At 50.1% G+C, this 22854-nt stretch overlaps 1 protein-coding gene across 1 annotated transcript in view; it reads left to right on the plus strand.

Moving 5' to 3' along the window:
• The first annotated feature begins 236 nt into the window (after positions 1 to 236).
• Positions 237 to 22854, plus strand: part of NSUN2 (NOP2/Sun RNA methyltransferase 2) — a 28419-nt gene continuing 5801 nt past the window's right edge. Inside the window, exons 1-15 of the mRNA XM_030332827.1 lie at positions 237 to 347; positions 465 to 622; positions 1225 to 1329; positions 6420 to 6525; positions 8820 to 8891; positions 9632 to 9716; positions 10817 to 11009; positions 13114 to 13188; positions 14258 to 14388; positions 16464 to 16537; positions 17116 to 17246; positions 18119 to 18215; positions 21036 to 21187; positions 21441 to 21533; positions 22288 to 22423. Of these exons, the coding sequence (XP_030188687.1) occupies positions 258 to 347; positions 465 to 622; positions 1225 to 1329; positions 6420 to 6525; positions 8820 to 8891; positions 9632 to 9716; positions 10817 to 11009; positions 13114 to 13188; positions 14258 to 14388; positions 16464 to 16537; positions 17116 to 17246; positions 18119 to 18215; positions 21036 to 21187; positions 21441 to 21533; positions 22288 to 22423 (1698 nt within the window). The 5' untranslated portion in view covers positions 237 to 257. The remainder of the gene's footprint in view (positions 348 to 464; positions 623 to 1224; positions 1330 to 6419; positions 6526 to 8819; positions 8892 to 9631; positions 9717 to 10816; positions 11010 to 13113; positions 13189 to 14257; positions 14389 to 16463; positions 16538 to 17115; positions 17247 to 18118; positions 18216 to 21035; positions 21188 to 21440; positions 21534 to 22287; positions 22424 to 22854) is intronic.

The following is a 22854-nucleotide window of genomic DNA, read 5'->3' on the forward strand; positions in this document are numbered from 1 at the left end:
CGCGGGCTGTCCGCGGAGCTGCCGGAGCCGGGACTGGCACCCTGGGGGCTGCGGTTCGGAGGCGCCTCCCCCTCCCCCTAGCTCGCGGCTCTCCGGGAACCCGGGGCCCGGCGCTTTGCGCTTCGGCCCCGCAGGCCCCCGCAGGCCCGGGGGCGGCGCAGGCGCGGAGCCGGGGTCCTCGCGCCCCAGCCCGGAAGTCCGCGCGGCCGACGGTGGCGGGGCGCTGTGTGCGGGCGGCGTGCGCGGCCGCGTGGGCCATGGGGCGGCGGGCGCGGGGCCGGCGGCTCCAGCAGCGGCCGCAGGGAGCGGAGGACGGCGCCGAGGGCGGCGGGAAGCGCCGTGAGGCGGTAGGAGTCGGGGCGAGGGCGGGCCGGGTCCCCCGTCCGCCGCCCGGCCCCCGAGGCCTGCGGGACGGCGCGGGGCGGCTCCTCCGGCCCTGGGTAGACCCCTCTTTCGTTCCTCAGGGCTGGGAAGGCGGGTACCCCGAGATCGTCAAGGAGAACAAGCTCTTCGAGCACTACTACCAGGAGCTCAAGATCGTGCCCGAGGGAGAGTGGGACCAGTTCATGGAAGCGCTCAGGGAGCCCCTCCCCGCCACCCTACGAATTACTGGCTACAAGAGGTAAGGGGCCGCGCCCAGCCTTCCTGTGCCGGGGGAGTTGGGGCTGGTTAGAGACGCGGGCGCCCCCGTCACCCCGATAAGTGCTGCGGTGCTGGAGAGCTGCTGCTCGTCGGCGCTGTGGACTCGAGGGTCTGCAAACATAGCACGGAGGAGGGAGCACGAGGGTCGGAGGGAGCAGGCCGAGGAGGTGTTGCAAGGTGGGAGGCTAGGATCAGACGTGAAAGTGCGATCCGAGAGGGAATCGTGAGCTGAGGACGCCTCCCCCTTTGCAAGGCGTGAACGTTAGTGGCTTCCAGAGTTTCCTGTGAAACTCCGCGTCTCTGTCCGTTGCATCTTTCCGAGAGGAGTTGCAAGCAAATGAGAACCTGTGGGAATGTTTAGGAGGGAAGGAATGCAGGTAGTAGTCCCTTTAGCTTATCGGTTAGCCAAGGAGCAGCTCGGATTGTTTAAAGTCTGAAGGAAGAGGAAAAGGCCAGGATGCAAGAATGTCTTCGTTCGGCGCTAAGATGGTTTTTGTTTTAAAACACTCGTCATCTTAGATTCATTCATAGTAGTCTTTCCGATGGGTTTGAAACTTACTTTTTTTTTTTTTTTTTAAATAGCCATGCAAAAGAGATTCTCCATTGCTTAAAGAACAAGTATTTCAAGGAACTGGAGGACCTGGAGGTGGACGGTCAGAAAGTTGAAGTTCCCCAGCCCCTGAGTTGGTAGGTAAAACAAGTCTTCATCCTGTTGGATGTTTCTTTGGGATTTTAGTCTTTGTCGTTTGGCAGCGTGTTTTCTGGGCAACGTGTTTGTTAGGAGCGTGCGAGAACCTGAATGTATTTTATAGACACCCTCGTGTTCTTTTTACGCGGTACTTTTTATCTGTGTTACTTTATACTGGAGTATATAGTTTTTCACGCGTGATTTGCAGCTGTCCCGGAGTCATTCAGTTCAGTTAATTTTTCCAAGTGCATCAGCCTCTGTCCTTCCATGATGGACACTTCTACCTATTTTCACCTGCACCCCTTGTTTTCTCACATCAGAACTGCTGCTGTGTGGTTTCTACCTTCAGCAGAAGGATACAGTCCACCTGACCAGGGTCGCCACGGACCAGTCCAGCTGATTGTGGATTTCCACTGTGTCCAGCGCTGGTGGGGACTCCTGCCCTCCGTGCTGACCCTTTCTTTACTTGCCCTGGAAGTATCCTGTGGATTATTTGCTCCTCATGGCCTAGTTCAGGTCTCAGTGAAGTGAAGGCAGTCCCAAAAGTCTTGGAAGGCGCCTGGAGTATTCATGCACAGACTCCAGAGGCGCCAAGCCCAAGCCCAGGGTAATCTGTAAACATAAAAGTCATTGAATTGTTAGAGTTCCACATTTCGGATTATCAACTTTGAGGCATTGTGAGTCCTCCCAAAGCGATGATTTTAAATGATTGCTGTAAAAAGCTGAATTTTCTCTTCCAGGGGTCATACGGGTTTTCCAGTGGCCATATCACAGATGTGTGCAGCACACACAGTTGGAGTGAATGCAGACTGGCCAAACGTTTAAGTCTGCATTCAGCCAAGCTCAAGAGCAGATACACCATTATAGAATGCACTTCTTGGATATGAAAATAAATCTACAGTTTTAAGCCAAAAAAATACCATGATGGATTTTGTACGAAGATTTTAAAAGCTCAAATGTTCTAATGCAGGAAATGACTTGAGTGGTTACTAGATGCATGGACCCCTGTACTGAGGTCATTAGAAAAGGAATGTTTTTCCAACTGCTGTACCTGTGACATTGCTGGGTCACCTCGCCTTCGCATAATCCAGCTTCCTCTGCTGTCTTAGTAACCAGGTTACAGACTTAACTCCCCCCAGTGCCTTGGTTTGGAGATTGGACTGATGTTACTGGTGTTTGTAGCAGGGGCCATCTGATATTTTCAGAAGTGGGTTTAAGGTTGTGTTTGTGTACGTTTCTAATAGTTCTGCATGTGTTGACTGCTTCACATAATCACCTGAAAACATTTGTTCCTTCAGCCTTATATTTAGAAATGAAGTTTTTTGGAAGAGCAAGTCTGGCCCATAGGAGGAGCTGAAAAGCGTGCATCCTGTAAGGGAAGAAGTGCTTCTGGGTGGGTCATTGTGGGACTTCTCTTCTGCAGGTTCCAAAAGATCTATGAGAATTAGTCTTGCTGTTTTTATTGTTCACTGGAAACTACAGTTAAAATTTTGTTTGATTAGCCCTTTTAACATTTTTTTTTTAACGCGTATTCATTTTTGAGAGACAGAGTGCAAACAGAAGTGGAGCAGAGAGAGAGGGAGACACAGAATCCGAAACAGGATCCCAGGTTCTGAGCTCTCAGCACAGATGCGAGGCTCGAACTCAGACCATGAGATCGTGTCCTGAGCCACCCCAGTCGCCCTGCCCTTTTAACATTTGACAGACACTTTTCCATCTTGATTGTTGAAGAATGGCGATGAGTACCTGAAAAGGCAGTTCTCCAACATCTAAGAAAGGCCCTGTGGGTTGTTTGGTTGAAGGATGAATGGGAGTGATTCTAGTAACTACCAGTCATTCTCCACTTTCATCTGAGCACACAGCTAAAGGGTGTAAACAACTCAAATACTGCCCTATGTGGGTTCCTAATGGTCAGCTTTTCCATGATCTATGACAGTTACATGACAAGTTGTACTGTACAAACGTTCAGTCACAGTCACTCGTCAGGTGTAGGCTACCCATAGATCTCTCAGCAAGCAAGCAAAGAAGACACTTCTAGTGGTTTTCTGTATGGTTCGAAAAACAAATAAGTCGTAAAATAGTCTAAATTTTTTGGTATATGGTAGAATTAAATTTAGGAAAGCATTTTGGGGAGTCATGATATTTTATTTTTTATTTTTTTTATTAAAAAATTTTTTTAATGTTTATTTTTGAGAGAAAGAGTGAGACAGAGTGAGCAGGGGAGGGTCAGAGAGAGGGAGACACAGAGTCGGAAGCAGGCTCCAGGCTCTGAGCTGTCAGACAGAGCCCAATGCAGGGCTCGAAGTCATGGACCACGAGATCATGACCTGAGCTGAAGTTGGACGCCTGACCAACTGAGCCACCCAGGCGCCCCGGGGAGCCATGATATTTTAAATGATTTATTAACAAATTTATTTGAGAGAGAAAGAGACACAGGACGGTCAGAGAGAGGGAGGAGAGAATCCCAAACAGGCTCCACACCGTCAGCGCAGAGCCCAGCTTAGGGTTTGGACTCACAAACCATGAGATCGTGACCTGAGCCGAAACCCAAGAGTCGGGACGCTTGACCAACTGAACCACCAGGCACCCCAAGGGAGCCATGTTTTTCTTGAAGGAATATTAAGTATAGGACGCATAGCTCGGACTGATTTCTTTTTTACCTTTTTGTAGACTCAGAACTGTAAGGAATTATCCCAAAGTATTTTTATAAAAGCCTCTTTTTGATGATCAGTTGTTGAGAATACACCTTATTGTCATTCTGTTTGTGTCCTTTTCAGTGTCTGGATTGAAGATGACTTCTCGTAAATGTTACTTTTCCCCTGTAAGAATTCACGAGGCATAAAGATGATAGTGGTGCTTTTACTTTATCCTCAGAAGACACAACAAATTTCCAAATAGGACTTTAAAGACTGAGGAGTTACAGTCAAATTGCGTTAACTAAAAACTAATTCGTTCTTTAGAGATATTTTATTTGATGTTAAAATCTACAGAGGTTTTTTTTTTTTTTTTTTTTTTTTTGATCTTTTATTTGTTTTTGATAGTGTGCGGGAGAGGTTGCAGAGAGAGAGGGAGACAGAGAATCCGAAGCAGCTCCAGGGTCCAGGCTGTCAGCACAGAGCCGGATGCAGGGCTTGGACCCATGAACTGTGAGATCATGACCTGAGCCGAAGTCAGACGCTTAACCGACTGAGCCACCCTGGTGCCCCTTATGTATTTTTTTTGTGACATTAGTAGCTTTCACGACCTTAACCACTTGGAGAAGAATTTTGACCTTAGTAAACTTAACGTTTTTTAACTCTTGGAAATTCAGTCTAAAAGGCACGTAAGGAAATGTTTGCTCTGGCTATATCTGGACTGTTGACCTATATTTGAAAATGAAAATTCAGCTATTGACGAATAATTATGGCGTGTGGCATTCAAATTTATGATGTGTTGGTGATTTACTACGGCGGTCCCTTGCAAAATTCACTGTCTCTGATAGCAGGCAGTTCAGGGTTGCAAGAAATTATATAAAACGAAGTGTCTGGCTTTCCAGTCTTGGAAGGGTTGCGTTGAAACAGCAGATTTTGCAGACCCTGCAGGGGAAGGCACATTTGAATGTGTTCCGCGCTTCACCTCCAAGGAGGCCAAAGGGAAGAGTTCAGACTAAATGCTTTAATTGCCGAGTAAGTATGATTGTGTTTTGGTTTTAGATTTTTGAAGCAGGTTAAATACTGAAGAAGGAAGCAGGCATAGGAAATAGAGACAAGGTGCTGAGACATTTGGGGGGTGGCCACAGAGAGATTCAGCCAGTTTAATCTTTATTACCTGGTGGAAAGTACTTCTCAAGACACGTCCCGTAGTCTGACGGTTGGGTCGTGTCTTAAAATCTCAAGGCCTGAGTTTCTTTCAAGTAATCACTCTGCTTCATGGGAGTCAGATGTATTGTTTTGCCAGTGTTCTCATTTCAATTTCATGGCTGTCACCTTAGCTGCAACTGACACGTGGAAATATTGTCATCCTGCATTGTTAAATTGAGCTGGTTGTTCCCTTGAGACTGAGCTGTAAGTACTAAGACCGCAGTGAGACCACCGAGTACCATGTTGTGCATAGCTTGGGCCTGGGTCCTTGGAGCAAGGCTCTGTGTCACAGCAGTGTGCCTCCCGGAGCCGCTGGAGCTCAGTGATCAGGGCTGAGCCACGTTTGAAGAGGTCTGTGTCCTGGGGCGCCTGGATGGCCCAGTCGGTTAAGCGTCTGACTGCGGCTCAGGTCGTGATCTCGCAGTTCGTGGGTTCAAGCCCCGCGTTGGGCTCTGTGCTGACAGCTCAGAGCCTGGAGTCTGCTTTGGATTCTATATCTCCTTCTCTCTGTCCCTCCCCCGATTGCATGCATGCACACGGTGTCTCCCTCTCTCTCTCGCGCGCGCGCGCTAAAAAATAAACGTTAAAAAAGAGACCTATTAATCAGCAATGTCATCATCACAGAAAGTTTAAACGCGTGTACGGAAACGGCAGGAGAAGTTTCTTCATTCTCGGGTGTGTGTAAATAACAGCCTGGCCGTGCTAGTCAACACGGTGGTGCTAAGGTTTTCTGGCGTGTAAGACAGTTGAGTACGTTATCGGGCTGTTTTGTTTTAGACGTGGTGAGAGATACAGCGGGAAAGGTTGCAATTACATGTTCGCCAGGCCTTCTGATGGGTCCTCGACTGCATTCTTTGACGGTGTGATGTGCGTTTCTTCAATTCGTTACGTCTCTTCCGACGGCCTCTCTACCGTCGTTAACATCGGTGGTGGAGAGCAGAGCAGCTCTTTGTCATTTCCTCTTGCACGTTCGTCATCGTGGGTCCATGGTGATGTTGTACGCATCTCTCTCAAAACCGTCAGCTCTGCTGTTCCTGCCTGGGCCATGATAAGGTTACAGCCGGGCTCCCTGTGGCCTAGGGGGCCCCGTGCCGTGCTCGCTGGCAGCCTGCGAAGACCACCGAAGCGAGGAACCGAGCAGAACTGGGTGTCTCTGGTTGCAGGATCTGTGTGAGCAAGGGGTTGTCAAGAGAGCACTTTGATAGATTTAAGGCGTAAACGCTTGCTTTTCCTTCTTTTTGTTTGGTCAGGTATCCAGAAGAACTGGCCTGGCACACAAACTTAAGTCGAAAAATCTTGAGAAAGTCTCCACAGTTGGAAAAGTTTCACCAGTTCCTGGTTAGCGAAACCGAATCTGTGAGTAGATTTCTTTACATCTGTTGGTTTCCTTAAAGCCTTAGCCGCACGTGACTGTCACGGGTATGTTTTCTCCGCACGCGTTCCTGGGAGCGATGAGGTAGATGGGGCACACGGAGAAGCGTGTTTGTTGCTGTTCGTTTCCAGTGATCCACACAGCTGCTCCCGGTGGAACGTAGGGAGGACGTTAGGGAGGACGTCAGGGACGCTTGTCCGCTGGGCGTCCTGTCTTCCTGCCTCTCTGGGGTTTTGGCTGCCACCCAAGCGGACGGAGCTCGGCCCTCCGCGCAGTAAGGTGTCCTTCTGGAGACAGCTGTCAGTCTGCTCTCGGTGTATCATCTCTGTTCCTTCCTTGCTCCTGTGTGTACCCCACCTTTGCCCAAAAAAACAGGACCTGAATTTGACGACTCAGGTTCTCCTGTGTGGTACCGTGCCCTCGCCCGGTCTCTTTGCCATCCCGAGTCCCTCGATCGTGGGTCAGTGTGTGGACTCACCCTCAGCATCTAGCTGTGCCCCTCCTGCCCCACATGATTAAACAGACACCCCTGGGTTTGGCTGTTGTAAGACGAGCTGCTTCCATCTTGGTTTTTGGGAATCGTTACTCTCCTGTTTGAAACCAGGGTTCCCCCTTCCTGTCCTCTAGTCTGCTTTCTCTAGCCAAGGAACCCTCTGTGTTTCCCCACATGACGTTTAGTTTTGTTCACTCTGAGCTTCTGGGAACACTGGCAGGACCCCTGTGCTTCCCACGTGTCTCCCCTTGAAGCCGTGATCAGTCTAGAAGCTCTGCACCTTGCCCAGTCCTGACCTCTGCTCCACCTGCAGCTCTTAACGGCCACCCTGGCACTCTGTCCGAGGAGGTAACCCGCTGCCCAGGCTTGTGTTGGCCAGGCTTTCCCCCCACCCCCGTAAGGGAAAAAAACAGGTGCTGCCACATTCTTGGCTCTTTCCCTGCGTGGGTACAAGCAGGGACCTTCTGGCTCTACTTTCGACCTAGGTGGAACGTCAGGTGGGCAGAAACTCAGAGCAGTTCCAGTGTGAACGTCAGCAGAGCAGAGGGTTTGTGGGGAGGTGGGTGTCGAGTGTGGGTGGCGTATACGGACCGTAGGGACCCAGTATGGATTTTGGGCCGGGAGTCCGTAGGGTGAGATTGTGCTGGGGTGTTCAGAGCTGCCCGCAAACCGCTTCCAAACGTGTATGGAAGAAGTGAGTGACTGGCAGGCTGTCTGGTCGGGGACTGCGTGTCCCCATACTACTCAGATGCTTTGAACGAAGACTTGGATGAGGACAGGGCAGGCTTATCAGTATCGTACGTATAACCTGGAGCCGGGAGTCCGCGTGCCTTGCGAGTCAAAGGGGAGTCAGATCGTCTTCAGAGACCCCTTGCTGGCCAGAAGATCGGGTTTGGATGTGAGTCTGTATTTAGGTTCGGACAGATGCTAAGTGTGGGGTAAGTGAAGGCTGCCTGGATGGCTGTTCCGGTACAGAAGACCCAGGTTGTAATGGAGCCGAAGTCTCCCGGCAGCCGAAGTTTCACTGCTTCTTAAAGTACTGCTATCTGCGAGGCGTTCAGTCTTCAGGCTGTTAAAATAGAGTGGTGATTGAGGCGAGTGCTGGACTCCATCGTGAACGTTTGTCCGAACGTGGAGGGGTCGTCACAGGTCCCCTGAGCCACCAGCAAAGACCTAGAGGACCGTTGGCGTCGGGAGAATGGTAGATCCCGTGTATCTTCGAGGCGGGGAGATGGGAGCGCCGGTCGGTGTGTCCATCTTTTTGAGGGGCATTTCTCAGGAGTAGAAGGCAGACACGGGCTGTTCCTAAAACCAGATGAGGACTAAAATGGAAGGTACAGGTTTAGCTGAGAGGGAAGGCCCTGCTGGGTGGCTCTCTGTCCTGTGCTCGCAGGGATCGCTCTCTCTGTTGCTGCGGGTGCCTTAGGGCCATTGTCCACCTTTGAGAGTTGCTACCCCCAGCTTCCATTCTTGATGGCGCGTTGGGACCATGTCAGCTTAGATCCTCATTCTTTATAAAATTGAGTATTACACCTGCCTTTCTGATGTCCTAACGGTAAGTTTTGCCATAAACGGCCCTTCTTTGGCCTTGAAATAGCAACCATTTACCCACTAGTATGAAAATATGTCCTAATTATATCATGTGCTGTGTGATAGTGTTAGCTGTTTTGTTTCACGTATGGTGAATAAATGGTCTTATTCTGTTACGTATGAAATAATGCCCAATATTGAAATTTTTCTGCCTTTTTAAACATTCTGATTTTTGGTTTTTTTTAATTTTCTAAGGGAAATATCAGTCGTCAAGAAGCCGTTAGCATGATTCCACCGTTGTTACTTAATGCTCACCCTCACCATAAGGTATTGTGGATTAGATAGAAAGCGCCTTTGTTTATTGACGCTTTTTTTTTCTTCATATAATCTTTGGATTTTTCCCGTTTACTTTTGATAGAGAATGCTGTGTATTTTGTTTCAGGTTCTGTTTTTGCATTTTTGTCATATTTAAAATTTACAACCCATAACTTTTCTTCTGTTTTAAGATTTGCTCCCTCATTTACTTACTGCACTGTTTATCTTCAGTGGCCTTGACTGAGTCCATCAGCTTGAAGATCGTAATGGGCACGTACTGAGAACTTGTTACAGGCCAAGCGCTGCTCTGCGCTCTTCTTGTGGATTAATTCATTTTGTTATCTGCACGTCCCTGTGAGGGTAGATGCTGTCACTGTCCTGTTTTTCCAGATGAGGGGAAGGAGGCAAAGGAAAACCGAAGCAATTAGCTCAGGGTCCTGGGGCCAGAAGGGGCCAGGCAGAGATTTGAGGCCGGGTAGTTCTGTCCCTTAGCAGGCTGGCAACAGAAGTGCTGCTTGCACTTTGTGGCCTCGTCCGTTCACCCCTGAATTTATTGCTCCCACTGGTTTCTAGTGCCGTTCTGTGCCTGTGATCCCCGGAGGTTCAGTATATCACATTGTAGATTCATTCTATAAAGAAACGTATTTAGATCTTAGAAATTAAAATACTAGAATGACTCATAAGATTGTTTTAAAATGAGTGTAGAGTATTTGATATCTTAAAGACATCAGCCATTTCTTGCTTTTTCATAGATCTTAGATATGTGTGCAGCGCCGGGATCAAAGACCACACAGCTCATTGAGATGTTACACGCTGACATGAACGTCCCTTTCCCAGGTACGCGCTGGGCTGCCCCAGAGGGTCATTGTGCTCCTGTGCTAGGGTAGGTGAGGTAGAGTGGTGACGTCACTTGTGGGTGGGGTCCTGAAGCCTCCTGTGACAAGCTGATGGCTCTCTGTCTCTGAAACATTTTGCACGCCGCTGTGACCAGTTCCCAAGCCACCGTGCTCATATGTGGGGGTGGGACGGTGGCTTCACTTGAGAATTCTGTGTGTCCTCTGTGAAAGCAGGTGGCGTTTCTCCATTAACTCAGTAGTAGGTAGATTGCAGTTTGAGTTTCCGGTGGTAACATTATCACGTTGGGTTTTTGTTTCGGTGGGTTTTGTGATGACTCCCCGGCTGCACGAGAGGCTGTAGAGCGTAGTTAGGAGCTGCTATCAGCTGCCTGAGCTCCCCCCGCCCCCCGCGGCATAGGTGACAGTGTTAGCCCTCACGCGTCACGTGGGCGTCAGGCCCAGACTCGTGGCTGTTCTGAGCCCTCGGAGTGCTCAGGCCATTGTAGCGTTGCTGGGGCTCCTTCCCCGCGGCTGAAGAATGCTGTCGTTACTCTCGTGCCGTTTTACGTCCCTCCCTCCCGGCCTTCCCCCTTTCGTGCAAGCCCCCTGCTCCTGCTCTGTTCTAGTGGGCCTGCTTGCTTAGCTTTGTCCTAGGCGTTCTCTTCTCTGACTAATCGCTTTGCTAAAAGGGCTTCCGATTCACAGGGTCTGGAGTGGGGACCCAGCATACAGGTGCAGTATTTTGAACACTTGTCGGGTGATTCTTTTGTTTTCTACAGCTTTGTCTCTCCCCTCAGCCTCCATTTTAGTTGTTAGTGAAGATAATGGAAAAGATGCTTTTGGCATGATAACTGGTACAAAATGAATAGTTGTTGAATAATCGGAAAAATAAATCTTGCGGTTTGGGAATCCTAGGTGACTGTAAAAATCTACACTGAGCCACCGTTTTGGACTGCTCAGATAATTCTGGCAAATCTTAAGCTTGGGTGTTACGTTTTGGTGGATTGCCGCTTCTCACCGGCCAACCAGGAGGTTGGGTATTGTAGAAAATTATCCTGCGGGTGCTACATTTCGCCTGACGCTATCATTTCATGTTCTCAGAGGGGTTTGTCATTGCAAATGATGTGGACAACAAGCGTTGCTATCTGCTCGTGCATCAGGCCAAAAGGCTGAGCAGCCCCTGCATCATGGTGGTGAACCACGACGCGTCCAGCATACCTCGGCTCACGATAGATGTGAACGGGAAGAAAGAGATTCTCTTCTATGATCGCATTCTGTGTGATGTCCCTTGCAGGTATTTGTGTTATTAAGAGGCCAGAAAGCCAGAAATCCGCTAAGGAGATCACATGAGGTGTGGCCTAGATTAACTTGGACACGCGTGCACACACACACACAATTGTAGGCGCCGTTCTCAGGGCAGCTGGGAGGAGGACAGAGACTCTGTGGCCCTGGACCGTATCCTCATGGTTTTAGTGATGGACAGCACAGCAGAGATAGGGTCCCAAACAAGGAGGTACAAGGCGGGACGGTTGTACAGTCTTCTCAAGAGTTAAACTCCCCAAGAGAATGACAGCAGTGACTCTCGCTGTGGTGGATGTCAGGAATGATTTGTTTGACCCCGTCACTCCTCTTCGCACGAGCGGTGACTATGTAAAGCAGTTCGTTGAGGAGCCATACCTAATCAGGTTGGGTTTTTGTGGCAAGTCTTACGTCCTTCGGCACGCTGCAATTCAGGAGTTGACGCCTTGGAGAAACTTACTGTAATTGCGTGTGTACAGTTGTGTTTGTGCACTGAAGCCATCTTTTAAGTTCCCAGAGGCAGTGACGTAGGTGTTTAAGACTCTGAACACGTGGATTTGTCTGTCGGAAAACCCCGTCGGCCCAGAACACAGTGTTTTGAGTACAATGGCCGATCTCAAACTCTCTCCTTTAAACCGCGGCAGACTGCCTGCCTGTGGCAGAGCTCGTTGTGAAAGCTGTGGTTGGGCATACTGAGTGTGAGTGCGCTTTCAAATCCCGGAAAGGATGCCCCTGTGAAGGGAAATTTAACATGGGTCACGAGCCACAGTTGTCTGATTTTCCTTTGGGTCAGTGTTTTCCCATCCCTGTGCTCTTCTGATCAGACACCTAGAATTCCTTGGGGCACCTGGGTGGCTCAGTCAGTTAAGCGTCCAACTTTGGCTCAGGTCATGATCTTGCGGTCTCTGAGTTCGAGCCCCGTGTCGGGCTCTGTGCTGACAGCATGGAGCCTGGAGCCTGCTTCGGATTCTTTGTCTCCCTCTCTCTCTGCCCCTCCCCTGTTCACTCTCTGTTTGTTAATAATAAATAAACATTAAAAAAAGAGAGAAAGAAAAGAAACCTAGAATTCCTGTCTCGTGTCATCTTAGGAGAATGTGGTAACCTGAGCACTGAGGCGTAAGTTGAAGAAATCTCTAAACATTACGGCAGAATTTGAAGCCACCACTGTGCAGGAAGGGATGTCATTTGAAAGCCATTAGCTCTCTCGGGATGTTTTCTCCCCGCAGCCCCTTCCCCTCAAGACAGATACCTAGATGTCCAAGGGAGATTCAACTTTACACAGAAAGCCAGCAGCTCCAGGAATTACCCTGGGAAAAAATGGGTAGATAAAGTTAGATGTGGACAGAAAGATTAATTCATCAGGTCTGTATTGTAAAATTAACATAGAAGTAATTTCCATTAAATAGAAGTAGAAAATCAAAAATATTTAACTGCTACGCAGAAAGCTCTTGATAAAGAAGTTCCATTGGCATAATTGAATCCACTGTGGAAAATCCCTGTGAGTGTAAGTTTGTTGTTATTCATGTAAATCTGATTAAAATGCCACCGTTGATTCACCGAATTGTTAAGTAACAGGATCCACACGTCTTCTGTATATTCACGGTTCCATGTCCTGGTCTCAAAATTAGTTTTGCTAGTATTTCTGTCACATGGAAACGTATGTTTACCTCTTTAAGTTTTGAATGAGGTTTTCTGTTCAAATCTGTTATTTCCTTACTTAATTGCAAATTCAAGTATAACTTAAAAGTTTAATGTATTTCGAGTGGCCCCGAAAGCAGAAATAGAAAGTTGATTGTAGTCTGTGAGAGTTTAGTTGTTCTGTTGGTGTTTATAATAACTTTATTATTTAGCTATTATTTTATATATATATATACACACACACACACACATATATGTACGTGTACGTATATATACACATATATATATATATACATATATATACAGTTATATATATAATAACTGTATATTATTTAGCTGTTCTGTTGGTGTTTGTAATAACAATAACCTGTTTTGTAATTTAGCTGGAATAGGACATAATTGATAAATTCGAATCGTCTACCTGAACAGAGCTGTAAGTTCTTAAATACCTTCCTTTCCAGTGGGGATGGCACTATGAGAAAAAACATTGATGTTTGGAAAAAGTGGACGACCTTGAACAGCTTGCAGCTGCACGGGTGAGTCCGGCATCCCACAGGCAGGGTCGGGAAGGGTTATCGCCCAGTTTCGTAACTCGGTGCGCGGATCTTGAGTTCACCGGACTCTAAGGGCAATTAACGGTCATCTTTGAGAGAGTTTGCTTACGTATCAGAAGCGGTTGTTTTTGGAACATTTTCGGAGTAGTAAACTGAAGATCATATGCATTTCAGGTACACATTTGTTTAAAATGCTTTTTGAGACCATTTCCTGTAACATTTCAAACCTCTGTTTTCCACAAAATAACCTTTTACCTTAGTGTCTCACTCATCTTCTCTCTGCTTTCTGTTCTTTTGTGTTGAATTATTTTGCTTAACATTTTGATCTCAAATGTTTATTGACTGTCTTTAAAGAAAATTTGGAAAATCCTTAAAAGTAGAAGGAAAAAGAACATCTCATAAGTCAAAGATAACTTCTGTAATGTCTAACGCCTTTCAGTGGTTTTTCTGTGCGTAGGGATGTTAGCCACACCAGTTTGGATTATATTGTCTACAGGACTATGTCTTTTTTTCCTTTTAACATTAAAATTACACATTCGTAATTGTAGACTTGTGGGCGGTCTGCAGTGTCCTAATGAGTATTCACCATAAATAATGCCGGCGGGAGATGTTTTTCTCTGTTAAATACTTTATCGCTTTTGTGAAGTAGGTATTAGGATTAGAAAGTGCTAAGGGATATGAGTTGTTCGTAGAAAGAAAAGTTGCATATCTGCACAGGTACGGAGGCCTCTTCATAGTGAAACACCCGTAATACATTGCTTTCAGTCATTAGCTTCGTGCTTTGCTCATTGGCATGTTGGGAAAGGCTAACAGAATAGCAAACGTGTTGTTTATACGGACACATGCTGATTTGGTGAACATGAACCACCTCCTGTGGGTTTACTCTAACTTCATTTGCAGCCTTCAATAGTTCTTTTCCTGGGGGTTGTTTCGTAATTTGTTGTAAGTCTGTCATGACAACGTGTAACGAACACGTGGCATGACAGGTGCCTGTGCTCTGTGGGCCGCACGGACACGTTCGGTCCCAGGGTGACCTGGTGTCCACCCTTAGCTTACAGCTGCGGATCGCCACGCGCGGTGCTGAGCAGCTGGTGGAGGGCGGTCGCATGGTGTACTCCACGTGCTCGCTGAACCCCATCGAAGACGAGGCGGTCATAGCGTCTTTGCTGGAGAAAAGTGAAGGTAAGAGTCTATATTCTCGTGGACCTTTCCCTGGGCATTTGCTAAATTAGACTCTAAACCCTACGGTGAGGTGCCCTGACTTAAAAACACGCTTATGTGGCGGATGTGTCGTAGTTAATGAATTTCGAGGATTATCTGTTTCATATGTTTCGTTATCTCTCGAGTTTGAAAGACGATGTCCGTCCTTACCACGGTGGTTTTTTTGAAAGAATTGTAGTTGTGGTAAAACACTCGCAACTTGAAGTTTTACCACCTTAACTGTTTTAAAGCCTACGTTTCCGTCACGTTAGGAACACGTTGTCGCGTAGCCGGTCTCCAGAGCTCTTGGTCTTGCAAAACTGGAATTATGGACCCGTGAAACCAGTCCCCACTTTCCTGTTTGCTGTCTCGAGTCTGTCTAGGGATCGCTAGGGATCTCCCTGTGGGATCATGCTGTATCTGTGACGCGTATCTCACCCAGCACACTGTCCTCGGGGTTCATCCACGCTGTAGCAGGTGACAGAATTCCCTTCCTTCAGCCTTCAAGGCTGAACATCTCCCACGTCAGGCCTACACCACATTTTGTTGACCCCATTCATCTGTCCATGGACGCGAGTTGCTTCCTCGGTTTAGCTGTTGGGAATAGTGCGTCTGTGACCCCAGCTGTACATGCAGCTCAGGACCCTGCTTTCAGTTTTCTTGGTGAGTATCTTCTGGAATTGCTGGATGATGATGATTCACTGCTCAGTTTGGAGGGCATTCCCGCCGACGGTGCACAGATCCTGACTTCTCCACGTCCTCACCAGCCCTTGTTATTTTCCGTGTTTGTGGCGGTAGGCGTCCTAACGGGTGTGAGGTCTTACCACACTGCTGGATACGGACAAACTGGACAGGTGCCTAAAATGTTTTTAAACCAGTTTTCACAACGTTTTGTCGTAAAATATTTCTTCCTTTGTGTAAGCTTTTACTGAAATGTTAGCTTTTCCCGTCATCTTGTCCTTAAAGGAAATAACGAGGAGTTTCAAACTAACTACGATCCAGAATAAGACACTTCCAAACTTACCACATGCACGTGTATGAAGTAGCTTGAAACCTCACTGAAAGCCAACTGTCTAGGCTTCCAGTTACCTTGTTCTCAGTGCCTGGTTGACCCGTGCCGTGGGGTCTGCCCTTAGTCGTTCACCCCTTCGGAGTCCTCTCGACTGGAATTTTGTGTGTTATGTTTGGTTTCCTCAAACCTGCACTAGAATTTGGTGTTTGCTTTTAACAAAGTAAGAATATTCAGATAGCGTAGTAGAAGTCAGGGCCGTGCTTTTGTGGGGGGTTTCGTACCGTTCCACCTCGGCCTTGAGGATTCTTTTGCTTCGTTTTTACGATCATGTGCGTTTTCACAGCTCCCGTGGAGCTTTGTTGGACGTTCCCTTTCTGTGAGGCTGTCCAATCTGTATCCACGATCTGTGGATGGAGGTTTATTTGAAAGGATCCCCGGAATGGCCCCATCTTACAACCTCTTGTAACGTTACCGTAGACACGATGTCCTCAAAGCTGGGCCGATGCCCTGCTGGGCATTTTTAGGAAACTGGCTTGGGCCTGACACAGAACGTTTACAGATGTTCACAGTTCCCTTTATATGTTGCTTTCTGGTTCTGGGGTGTGTGTTAGACACGAGGGCACAAAGACCGTGTCCTCTAACTGGCGTGTGTGTGTCTAGAAGCTGGGGGTGGAGCGGGCACGGTTGCCGTGGGCTCCCCTGGGACACGGGCGGGACCCTGCCACCGCCTCGTTTCTGAAGCTCCGTTTTGCTGTGATGCACACGCCTCAGCGTCCCCCGTTGTAAGGGTACGACTAGTGACCTCACACGCGCATAGTCCTCCCTGCAGTCCGGTCCCCGGCCGTTTCGGTCCCCTGCCCCCCCCCCACGGAGAGCTGCCCGCGTGTGGTCACTGCCTATGCGGCCCGCACCCCCGACCCACTGAGGTGCTGTGTGTATGGAATTGCCCTCCCTGGGCATTTTGTAGAAATAAATCACGGTGTGTGATCTCGTGCGTCCGGCTTCTTTGGGTATAAGGTGAAAAGGTTTTATTTTTGGTCCCCAGGTGCCTTGGAGCTCGCTGACGTGTCTTCCGAGCTGCCGGGACTGAAATGGATGCCTGGAATCACACAGTGGAAGGTGATGTTTCTGGGAAGAGCCTGGTTGTGGGAGCACGTACCGCTGAGCAAGCAGGCGCTTTGAGAGCGTCCGTATTTGGGTGACTTCCATAAACGCTGCTTTTAGTTACGCGGTCAGTTTTGATGTAGAATTAACTTCAAAACTAGATATAATGACAAATGGTACACGATTATACAAGTATTTTTCTCTGGCAGTGGAAAAGTTTCCGTCTTTATTCTGCAGTTAGAAATCAGCTATTTATTCTTATCCCTGTAAGTGTAGCTGTGCTTTATTTTTATTATTGGCTGGGGTTCAAGCTTCATTTCCAATATGAAACAATTCACTTTTCAGTTTTAAACCAGAAACACTCTGAGGCTTGTTAAAAAAAAAAAATCTACACGGAAAATGCTGTTTTATAAAATGATCATCGTGTTTTACGGAACACGAGATTATCGCATTTTTACGTGCACACACAGTCTCAGCTTCGGAGAGAAATGAGACTCGCCATTTATCGTGTGGACAGCATTTACATTAGCACCGTGTGATTTCTTACTGTTGGATAGTGCTGGTAATGCAGAATTCCGCCATCGTGTTCATAGGTGATGACAAAAGATGGACAGTGGTTTTCAGAGTGGGAGGCTGTTCCTCACGGCAGACACACCCAGATCCGGCCCACCATGTTCCCACCAAAGGACCCGGAGCGGTTACAGGCGATGCATCTGGAGCGGTGGTGGGTTTGTGGGGCTCTCAGAGGCTTGGGGAGGTGGGGACTTCGGGCCCCTGGCATTCCTGCGAGGCCTGGGCTATGCCCGTGGCTGACCCCAGGCACGTGAACTTCCCAGCAAGAAAGAAGTTCTCATTTCCTATTGGCTGCCGGCATTGAGCATTTATAAATAACGGAAGCGGAAAGAACTTACACGGTTGTGCTCCGCAAACCGCACGAACTTTCTACACGTTACACGCTGGCCGTTCCACATGTGAGGGGGGTGTGAATATTTGCAGGGAGACGTGACTTCTCTGTCACAGATCACCTTTGCAGCTTTTGTCTTAGTACTAGAAGAATGTATTTTCTTTTTTTAATTTTTTTTTTTTTAATTTTTTTATTTTTTTAAATTTTTTTTTTCAACGTTTATTTATTTTTGGGACAGAGAGAGACAGAGCATGAACGGGGGAGGGGCAGAGAGAGAGGGAGACACAGAATCGGAAACAGGCTCCAGGCTCTGAGCCATCAGCCCAGAGCCTGACGCGGGGCTCGAACTCCCGGACCGTGAGATCGTGACCTGGCTGAAGTCGGACGCTCAACCGACTGCGCCACCCAGGCGCCCCTTTTTAATTTTTTTTTTTTAACATTTATTCATCTTTGAGAGACAGAGCGTGAGTGGGGGAGGAGCAGAGAGAGAGGGAGACAAAGACTCTGCAGCAGGCTTCAGGCTCCGAGCTGTCAGCACAGAGCCAGATGTGGGGCTCGAACTCACAAACTATGAGATCGTGACTTGAGCCGAAGTCGGACGCACAACCGACTGAGCCACCCAGGTGCCCCTAAGAGAATGTATTTTCAGTTAAAAAGTTTGCACTGTTTTTTTTTTTTTTTTTTTTTTTTAGTCTTAGAATATTACCACATCATCAGAATACCGGCGGGTTCTTTGTGGCAGTATTGGTGAAAAAATCTTCAATGCCATGGAATAAGCGTCCACCGAAGGTAAGTGTCCTCTGAGGTGACACAGCATATTACGAGCTCTTTTCGTGTGTTCAAGGCAGACGCTGACCATGGTCACTGGGATAGTTTTTGGGTGTGGAGAGCAGCTGTCCATGAGCGTGTGTGTGGCAGGGGCAGGGATTCATCTAAATTTTTACTTTGCAGAAGAGCGGCAGCGTCATAAAGGGATAGGTCCCTGGAGGAGGCAGAGTTGGGCGAATACGCTCCTTCTGCATCTCAAATGCAGATCGAAAAGACACCATGACTGCTCTGTGGTTCAGAGTGCGAGCCCCCCGAGCTGGCTGCGGTGCAGTGTCCCCCGAGAATCCGAGCCCCCCGAGCTGGCTGCGGTGCTGTGTCCCCCGAGGATCCGAGCCCCCCGAGCTGGCTGCGGTGCTGTGTCCCCCGAGGATCCGAGCCCCCCGAGCTGGCTGCGGTGCTGTGTCCCCCGAGGATCCGAGCCCCCCGAGCTGGCTGCGGTGCTGTGTCCCCCGAGGATCCGAGCCCCCCGAGCTGGCTGCGGTGCTGTGTCCCCCGAGAATCCGAGCCCCCCGAGCTGGCTGCGGTGCTGTGTCCCCCGAGGATCCGAGCCCCCCGAGCTGGCTGCGGTGCAGTGTCCCCCGAGGATCCGAGCCCCCCGAGCTGGCTGCGGTGCAGTGTCCCCCGAGAATCCGAGCCCCCCGAGCTGGCTGCGGTGCAGTGTCCCCAGAGGTTGCTTCCGTTCAGCCTGTTGCAGGTTGATAGAGCTCTGCCAGCCTCAAGCCGGCCTGTCTTCAACGGTGGCCGTGAGACTTTGTCCAGGCCTGGCTGAAAAGGAGATCGAGTAGGCCCGGCCTGTCTTCCTCAGTCCCCTGCCTCCTGGATGCTGTAGGAGGCCCCGAAGCAGGGAGGTCGGTGAGAGGGCGGCCTTTCGAGTCTTGCCGCGTGGCGTCCGCTCTTCTCTGTATCGACATGACCTCTCTCCGTTAGCGCGTGCCTCAGCCTGCGTCGTGTCAGGACGTGGCGGGAATCACAGTCCGAAGGTCAGCATTTCCTTCAGATCAGAGCTTACAGACGTGGACGAATGATGCTTAGCCTTCGGAGAAGCAGAGAGGAGACCGACCGTCCCTGGGTCGTGCTGATCCAGATGACCGTGTGCACGCAGAGCCCGGCACGGGGGGGAGCCCGCACCTCTGGGCGCCACTGTGCTGCCCGAGTTAGGGGCTCGAGGGCAATGCTCGTGGAGCTCGTCTTCTGGACTCCAGGCCCCCCGAGTCCCGGGGCGGGAGCTCTGAGCACTGCCCTCTCAGACCTGGAGCGCCAGCTACACGTGTAACTTCCACATTCTTGCAGCCGCTTTGAGACGTGCAAAAACCAAAGCGAAAGTAATTTTAGTAATATTTTATTTATCCCAGCATAAAGGTTCACTCTGTGGTAATCGTACAACAAACTATGAATGAGTTATTTTACATGCTTTTGTGCGGTTTCTAAAACCGTGTGAACTTACACTCTGAGATGCCTCTTCCCTGCCCTGGTCACCTCTGAAGTGGTGAGAAAGTGCGCGTGGCCCACGGCCGCGGCGCTGTGCAGGTGCAGGGCCTGTCGTGTGACACGGTACATCGCCTCACCACGGGCCGCGTGGACGCTCTTGTCCCGGCGCAGCCTGCGTGGATGGGCGTCGAACTTGCCTCCAATCCGCCTGCTCCGGCGTGGCGTCTTGTCGTTTAGAACAGCGTGGCGTCATTTGCTCGTTTAGCGTTACTGCCGTCTTCCTTTTCTGTTGTTTTTTCAGTTCCTTTTTCCTTTTCATTGAGTCGCTGTGTTTCGGTCACCTGCCCTGCACACGAGCACAGCTCAGCGCTGCTGGGGCCGTGCTGAGGACTCCGGTGCCTCGTCCTCAGGACGCCCTGGTGTAGAAGTGAGGCCCGTTAACACGGCTGGAATCCCAGCCAGGGCAGGTGTGCTGGCCAAGTGAGGCTCGACTCGAGCGTTGACAGTATGCAGAGGTGGCCCGTGGGGAAGGGCACTTGAGACAGGCTGTGAAGGGCAGGGCCGCATTTCCAGGAGCCCAACAGGGGTGGGCAGGGCATAGGCAGCCTGGGCAGGGGGTTTCGGTGGCAGTTTTTTTACTTTTTTTATTTTTTATTTTTTTTAACGTTTATTTATTTTTGACAGAGCGAGACAGAGCATGAGTGGGGGAGGGGCAGAGAGAGAGGGAGACACAGAATCCGAAGCGGGCTCCAGGCTCCGAGCAGTCAGCACAGAGCCCGACGCGGGGTTTGAACCCACGAACTGTGAGATAATGACCTGAGCTGAAGTCAGATGCTTAACCGACTGAGCTATCTGGGCGCCCTTGTTTTTTACTTTTAAATTGAACATTTTCTGGGAGGCAGTGTTGCACAGCATGAGTCCCCACCAGCTCGTCTGCTTTAGAGCTTCGTGAATTTGGGGGGCGTGTTTTTTAAATTATTTTTTTTAATGTTTTTGTTTATTTTTGAGAGACAGCAAGAGAGAGTGCGAGCAGAGGAGGGACAGAGAGAGGGAGACACAATCCGAAGCAGGCTCCAGGCTCCCCACTGTCAGCATAGAGCCTGATGCAGGGTTTGAACCCACAAACCATGAGATCACGACCTGAGCCCAAGTCAGAACTTCGAAGGAAACCATGCCCGTGAATTCTGTTCATCATAGCAAATAGATTTCAGATAGTTGTAAACATTCTCTTGTCTTTTACATATAAAATGCTGTAGAAAAACAGGATGGACCTCGGGTGCCGAGTGTTAATTTTCCTGTGGCAGTGCAGAGTGGCTTGCTCTCGGAGCGTAAACACACTTGTTCCTGTTGCAGCTGCAGGGCGAGCCCAGAGAGCCTGTGCGGTCGGGCCCCACGGACCCCGCCGAGCTGGAGAGTAAACCGGTCGGTGGAATTGACGACACAGAGATCACGGAAAGAGCTGAGAACGTAGAGAACAACGGAAGTAAGAAAGACGGAGTGTGTGGGTAAGAAGAGGGCATCCGTCTGGTCCCTGACGTCCTCGTGTCTTCCCGGCCCCTTGGCTCAACGTGGCCTCCTGGCGGTGGTGCAGTGTGGGCTCCGCTGTGCTGGACGGGGTGCGGTCCCTGCAGAGCCTGTGTGCGGGGGGCCCGTGCTGCGCAGGCCGAGGAGGAGGGCTGGGCGGGGGGTGGAGAGTGGGCTGCTGGCGTCCGAAGCTCCCCTCCGACCTGGCGGTGTTTCTCCTGCCTCTGTCTTCAGCCCTCCTCCATCCAAGAAGATGAAGTTGTTTGGGTTTAAAGAAGACCCGTTCGTGTTTATTCCTGAAGACGACCCGTTATTTCCACCGATCCAGTAAGAATTAATTCAGAATAATTCTAAATTCTCGTCATAAATGTGTAACTGATCGCATTTCATCGTGCCTTGTATTTAGTCGTGTGTAGTATCTCCTTCCACGTAACTGCACGCTAGAGCCGGGTGAAATCCTAGGGAGTGTTCACGCACTTCAGTGTAAGCGGCCAGCGACCGAGAAGTGCCTGGGGCCGGGGGGTGGGGGGCACTGTGGCCCCAAATGTCCGTGACCCAGCTGAGCTTCCAGATCGGGGGGCTGCCTGCCTGGGCCCCCGTGTGGGAAGGGGAGAAGAGTGGGTCTGGGTGGGAGGTTGGGGACCCTGATTGGAAACCTCCAAGTGGAACAGAGAGGAAAGGTTGAGGGTAAACAGCTCCCGCCGTTCATCTTCCCGTCAGTATACATTTCCCACGGTGGGCACTTGTGCTGCATGAGGGTGACTGGTCCTTCTCTCGGGTCTGCCCCTTAGGGCGTTTCTCAAGTAGCAGAGGTGTTCTCTCAGGTCCTGGTCACCGGAGCAGCAGGTGACGGAGAGGCCTCGCACTTGTCTGCCCACGTCCCTGGTCTAGTTGTGCCGCAAGTAAAACTTGCCTGGGGTTTTGGGTGAACTCGATCGAGCTTAGGAGACGGGACCGCACAGCAGAGCGAGTGCCGTAAGCCACAGTCTTGAAACCGGATTCTGTCGGGGAGGAGCGTCCTGCTTGGAGACCGTCTGTCACACTTGAACCGAGCTCGTCAGCAGCTCTGTCTTGTGCGTAGGAAATTTTACGCATTGGATCCTTCGTTCCCAAAGATGAATTTGTTGACTCGAACCACAGAAGGGAAGAAGAGGCAACTCTACATGGTCTCCAAGGAGCTGAGGAACGTCCTGCTGAATAACAGCGAGAGGGTGAAGGTACGCCGTGCGTGGGACTGCCGGACGGCCCGGCTGGGTGCGCTTCCGGGGTGGCTCGCGCAGGGGCCCTGAGCCCCGCCCAGCAGGTGCGGGCTGCGCTCGGCGGGCGTGTCCGGGAGGACGGAACGGGGCGTCCACAGCGCGGGCTGCTGTTCCTGGACGCTCTTGCTGTTTCGGGCCCTTCTGTTCCCCTTCGTGTCTCTGCCCCTAGGCCCTGCCTTCATTGCTCTGCTCTTTTCCCACCTCCTTCCTCCCTGGCAGATCTCCAGGTGTGGTCTGGAGGTGCACGACATCTAAATTGTTTCCGAACCAGTGCTGAGACCTCATTTCCGCCCCTTCTGCTCTGCTCGCTTGGGTGTCCCCTGGTGTTTTCCAGGGCGACGGCCTCCTTGCTCTTGACGGCCCATGGAACGTGCGTGTCGTGTCCCTGC

Source organism: Lynx canadensis, chromosome A1, assembly GCF_007474595.2.
Source record: "Lynx canadensis isolate LIC74 chromosome A1, mLynCan4.pri.v2, whole genome shotgun sequence".
In the NCBI taxonomy this organism is placed as follows: Eukaryota; Metazoa; Chordata; class Mammalia; order Carnivora; family Felidae; genus Lynx; species Lynx canadensis.